At 41.9% G+C, this 6346-nt stretch overlaps 1 protein-coding gene across 1 annotated transcript in view; it reads right to left on the reverse strand.

Annotated features, from left to right (window-relative positions):
* The window catches only part of GALNT13 (polypeptide N-acetylgalactosaminyltransferase 13), a 139154-nt gene that overhangs the window by 45541 nt on the left and 87267 nt on the right, over positions 1–6346 (reverse strand). The window contains exon 8 of the mRNA XM_009334034.1: positions 4494–4674. Coding sequence (XP_009332309.1) covers positions 4494–4674 — 181 coding nt within the window. The remainder of the gene's footprint in view (positions 1–4493; positions 4675–6346) is intronic.

Consider the following 6346-nt stretch of genomic DNA (forward strand, 5'->3'; position numbering starts at 1 on the left):
GAACCAAACGGACCCTTGCTTAGAAGATCCCAAAACAAAAAGCAATGGAAGTGAGAAAAAAAAAGTTCTGATCCAGGATTTGGAGTGTTAATTTTCAAATTCCTAAATGCAAAAGTTGACTGATTTGGAAGTGTTTTTTAACTGAACTGTTAATACATTTTAGAAAACTACACAGCAGCAATTTCATCTGGCGCTCTTTTTGAAACGGGAATTTTTAAATTTTTCTACCATGTATATCGCTATTCTAGTCGCCTTTAAATGCATTTTGCTAATATCTCATTTAAACTGTATCGTATTTTAAATAGCCCTTAGTATGACATTTTTAGAGCTTGCACTCTGAATGCTGAGAGTTCAAGCTCTAAATTCAAAACACCTGAATGCTTTAAAGCAACTAACTCCTAATCAGCCCAGCAAAACTCGCTGTCAAGGCAGAATACAAAAGCGCACAGTGCAATGTATTCACCACATACGCTACGTGGTGAATATACATTGTTAGCATTTGCATGCCTCATACGCGTAAGAAAAGGTACACAGGGTAAATTATTCGAAATGCATTTAGTTCAACAAAAATGCAATGGGAACTTGGTATTATGTGACTGCAAAAAACCCAGAACTTAATAGGGGAGAACGGAATTAAAGAATGGCTAAGCCCATGTGATATATTTATGGTTTGAACTTGACTGCATTTTACATGGGTTTCGAATTCACTTTTACACCATATTAGACATTCATTTGCCAGCGTTATATTTATTTTTTCCAATTTTTTTCCTTCCTCTTGCAGAACAGAAACCAATTATGTTAAAAACAGTCAGCCAAATTTTCTGTCACGCGTCCTATTCCTTCAGCTTTAATTGGGTAGATATAATTACCAATTATAAAGGGACGTAATCCTGCCTATCTCACAGAAAGTTCAATTTCCATATTTAAGAGGATCCTGTCAATGTGGTGGTTTTTCACTCACGGTACGTGTGTCTTCTGCATTTTGTTAAATCCAGTACAAGTGAAATCCACAGTGCACTTCCATCAGGTGTGGCACGCGACGTCCGTTTAGTCAGCACTACGAGTGATGATAGACACCCGCAGCTTTAACAGCGGACCTCTTCCTCCGGACTACGGCAGCAACTCATCCTTAGAGATGAGAGAAACACAGACAGCAGAGGACAAACAGGACCTGAAGACACCGATGGCTTCTGGACACCCTGCTCTGCCCTCCAGGAATCCCGCTGCCACCCGTACGAAACACGGGCTGCAGAGGGATGGTGGTTCACCTCGCTGGCTAGTTCGGCTCTTGTTACCGGTCCTGAAGCCAGGAACGTTTTAGTCTTCTTCCATGGTTTCATCCCTCCTGCCGGAGCAAGAACCCTTTCCTCACGGGCTGTTCCCTGGAGGGAACAGGCTTGCTTTTTTTGAGGAGACCAGACGTTCCTCCGTAGGTGTTCCACTCTGAGCCCTGTTGCCAGGGGACCACCAGAAGATGCACCCGAGAAGGTATTTCAAAAGGACAGAGGAAATCTGCCCGCACCTCTCTCCGAGCGGGAGGCAGAGCCCTACGAACGCTTCCCAAAAACACTCGGTGCCAACCCAAACCTCTGATTGATGGGGATCATCAGTCTGTTGACATTTCTTTCAAGATTTGTTTCATGCTTACATCTTTTGGTTATATACCCATTTATATACATCTATATTTAGTGTGTATATAAGGTATAGATACAGAAATGTCTTTTTTAGGCCATCAACAGGGCACTTAAGATGTCGACTTTTTTTTACGGTGCTTTAAATTTTTTGGCTTGATAAGGTTATTCTGGGACAGGCTCAGAATATTTTATGAGCACATACTGTGACAGCCACAGGACACGTGCGATAACCCATGCATGCAGAAACCAAGACTTCACAGCTTATGATTACATGTTGGCACCCGATGATTGACTGAGATGTCCTGAACCCCTGGAAAAATCAAAGCACCAAACCAGCTTGTGGAAACAAGCAGATTTGCAGCCGGAATGAGCTGAGGTATAATAACAGTAAATTGTGCTGCAGATGAAACGCAAAACTCATACGGATAATAATACGGTCCGGGGTTTACTTCTTGGTGATAGTGAAAATTTAAACTAATTCTGTTGCTACAGAATCTAAACTGGAAGAAAGTTTGAAGATGGAAGAATGGGAAGATTATCCCACAGCACACAATGAAATAGTAACAAAAGCTTACACAGTCTATGGCTACTCTCTACCACAGACATTTAAAGTAATTATTTATAAATACTATGAAAAATAACTGGCTTTCATATGTAAGACATTGTATATTCTGGCTTTTGAACTGAAGCAATTTAGTTTTTATTAACTGTGTAATTTTGAGGTATCAGTAAAACTGTTTGGAGTAAAAAAACCACCCAGAACAGTTTTCTATTTTATATACAAATCTTTAAAAGAAAAAACACACTATAACATTTTTTCATTTATTTCAGCCAAATCAAATTAAATAAGACTGCTGTTCCTGATTTATAGAAAGAAAAGGCTTAGCTCAAAGTGCCTGCTTTAAGACGTTGGCTTTGACCAAAGGCTACTTGAAATACAGGTGCAAAACAGTCTTTACTAGAGAGCCAGCACTGAAGGTACACACTCTTTTCCTCACCATGGCCACTCATTAAAGTTTTTTATTCAGGGGGAAAAAAAGTTTTGTTTAAAACTCTAAGTTTGATAAAAATTGAATTTTCTCCAAATCTGATTTTTCAGGTGAACAGGTAAATTTTAAATGATGAAAGTAAGAACATGAAAACTGCCATGTGAGAGACTTGAGGGTAGTTATTTTATTACTCTAAAGACCAAGATTTATTTAAGAGTTAGTTGCATGAAGTAAACTGATTCTTAAATAAACAGAGAAAAAAGGTCAAACTACAATGCGATGGCACTTCATGGGCACACGTTGGCTGTCCGTACAGACCAAAGCCGTGGCTCTGCCCAGCCCAGGGAGCCCCGGGGGTGGGCAGCTCTTACCAAGCTGAACAGGTGTCGTGGTTTAACCCCAGTTGGCAACTGAGCCCCACCCAGCCGCTCGCTCACTCCCCCCCGGTGGGATGGGGGAGAGAATCAGAAGGGTAAAAGTGAGAAAACTTGTGTGTTGAGATAAAGACAGTTTAATAGGGAAAGCAAAAGCTGTGCACGCAAGCAAAGCAAAACAAGGAATTCATTCACTGCTTCCCATGGGCAGGCAGGTGTTCAGCCATCTCCAGGAAAGCAGGGCTCCATCACGCGTAACGGTGACTTGGGAAGACAAACACCATCACTCCAAACGTCCCCCCTTCCTCCTTCTTCCCCCAGTTTATGTACTGAGCATGACGTCCCATGGTATGGAATAGCCCTTTGGCCAGTTGGGGTCAGCTGTCCTGGCTGTGCCCCCTCCCAGCTTCTTGTGCACCTCCAGCCTTCTCAGTTGGTAGAGCACGAGAAACTGAAAAGTCCTTGGCCAGTGTAAGCATTACCTAGCAACAACTAAAACATCGGTGTGTTATCAACATTGTTCTCACCCTAAATCCAAAACACAGCACTGTACCAGCCACCAGGAAGGAAATTATCTCTATCCCTGCCGAAACCAGGACAACAGGACACGTCCTTTTCAGAGGGAGACCTCGGAGAGCAGCATGGAGACTAATGAAACCCCCATGTCCCACTCCATTTTTAATGTATGTACTCCATTACGCTCACTCATATGGAGGCCATAATTATCTTAAGATAAAAACATCCCCAGCTTTAATATAACAACGTTAGGTTATTTCATCAAAATATTTACCCATAATATAACCCTCAACAACTGCTGTAAAATACATATTCCTATTTGATCTTATCTCCTATAATTGTGTGTGATAGATGTGATTACACTGCACATAATTTGTATGTGCTATGTGCACTATACTGAAATATAAATGAAAATCACCAATACAAAGGAAGAGGAATCTGTACGTTTAGAAGAGAGCGTTTCTCCTGAGGACTGATGATTGGCAGTGGTGAGACAGAAGGACGTGGTGAAGATAATTCATGGCACTGAGTCCTGTGCTCCAAAGGGCTCCCGCCCTTCCATCCAGTGACCCAGAGCACCTCTGCTGTCCCTCCCGTTGACGCCTTCTGAAGGGACCTTCAGGGATCATTAGGATAATCTGGCCAAATTCTGCATTTCTTAGACTACACGGGTCAAAGAGCTTTCCTACCTGGTTGCAAACAAACATTGAGAATAACATTCTAAAAAAAAACCCCTAATGATCTTCGGGAGAGGAGGAGCCTTAACTAATATTTTTACCTTGGGAACAGAATATAGAAGGTTTTGACACATGGAAAGGACATTCCCTTGAATTTTGAAAGCACTTTTGCTGTTATGTCTCAACTTTTAGCACATATACATGCATACATGTCTACGCTTACCTATATGTGCCTTACATTTACACTTTCCTTTTGTCAGACAGCTTTACACATTATAATATGATCAGAAAATAACTTCTTACCTGGGGATATTATATAGAAGAAGTCCTTAAACTCATCCATCCAGACCTCTGCCAGTCTCCTGTTGTTCTTGTTGATGACGTGTCCCGTGCCACCAGGGAAGGTGTAAGGTGTTGCCTTTCGGAAAACATGGCCAACATGCGAGCAGGTGACAATCTCAAGGGAGCCGCCGCACTGCCAAATCTGGAATTAAAATATGCAGAAAACGTTGACTAAACCAAATACAAAACATGCCGAGTTTACAGCAGGAGGGACTCTGACAGGTTAGCAGCTACCTCCTGATTTATTCCCCCAGGTCACAATTCAACAAGGAATTTCAAGCAAAAGTTTAAGGGAGACGGCAGGGGCACAACTCTTGATAGCAATGAAAGTGCACAGCCTTTCACTGCCACGTGACAGCTTGTGTCAATGGTTCACTTGGTTCTGCATCCTTACAACATAAACATACACAAACCACCATCTTAGAAAGGTATATTCCTAGAATGGATTAAATGCAGGGTATGGATGTTATCTGTGTATTTGAATTTTCCAGGATTTCCTCACGTTTTAAGAAACAGAGAAGAACTTATTTTATATGTGTATAAATATATATACGTATATATTTCACAAAGCAGAATCATGTTCATGACCATCCCGAGCAAAGGCACAGCAGATCTTGGTTAGTATCACAGACAGCAATAGAAAGCAGCGAGCGCAGGTACTCTGAGCATCGCAGAACCACAGAAGTGAAACACAGATGCAAAACGTATGTTCCCTGATTCGTATGCTGGCGAGTACCGCGATCGACTCAAAAAAAAAAAAAAGTTTTAGACAAAGAAGAGACTTTGATGAACTTCTAGATGCAAACTGTCCCTTTCCACTACTGCAGCCAGAATCTATACTCTGAGTAAGCTCATGCCTTCAATATGACCGCGTAAGCATAAACAATCTTATAATCCTGGACTTTAATACTCTGTTGTTAAATGAAGTAACATGTTTTTCTGTCAGACCGCTAGAGTCTTGGTATGATAGGCATCGGTTCGTGTATTAACTGCTGTTCTGCAATCTTCCGTCTTTCTAGGCTCTGAAAAGAACTAAAGAAGAAACTAAAGGAGGCTGAAGGCCCAAGTTTGCAGAACTGGAGGCGTAACAGGCAGCTGGGTGAACAAAGATTTCCATCGGATGCTTGCAGGGCTGCAAAGCTTTGCTGTTCTGCCAGACAAGATCGATTCCTTGGGATTCACTCTTCACCAAGGTTCACTGACATTTTTGGCATCAACAAAGGTATCGCCACCTGGCCGGTTCCTTATTTAGGCTCGTCCCACCCTTTGCTTCGGTCTCCTCCTAAGCAGACAGCAGGGCTAAAATTTACAATACCTCCTGGTAATAAAACACAGAGTTTAAGAACCACTGGGTGTTCTAAACAGGAAGGCTGGTACAGTCTTGTAATTAGAGCTCCTCGACACAGACATAACAGTTACCATAGTAACTTAATGCAGATTTTATTTAATTGGGGCTAAATCCTTTTATATAATTTCATTAGCATGCTAAGTGATGTAGTCTGTTGGGACAAGCAATGACAACATCAAAATATTCTTGTGTTTAACATCTTGTGTTTTGCAGCTCAATGACAACTAGTCAGTTCAGGTGAAACTTCAAGCTGATGGATGCCAAGGAACACGCGACTCTACCAAAAAGGGAGCATGCATTAAAGCTGAAACACAGACTACTGATGTGTTTACAAAGCAACCTGGGAGTAGCTCACCGGACAGGAATGTAATGAGCAGATGCAATTTTAGGTGCGCTTTAACCCGCGGTCTCTGCCTAAGGAGCAGCATTCCCCCCCCAGGTTGCTCCTGCTCTCCCCCTCCGACTA

The sequence above is a fragment of the Pygoscelis adeliae genome, unplaced genomic scaffold, assembly GCF_000699105.1.
Source record: "Pygoscelis adeliae isolate BGI_AS28 unplaced genomic scaffold, ASM69910v1 Scaffold131, whole genome shotgun sequence".
NCBI lineage: Eukaryota > Metazoa > Chordata > Aves > Sphenisciformes > Spheniscidae > Pygoscelis > Pygoscelis adeliae.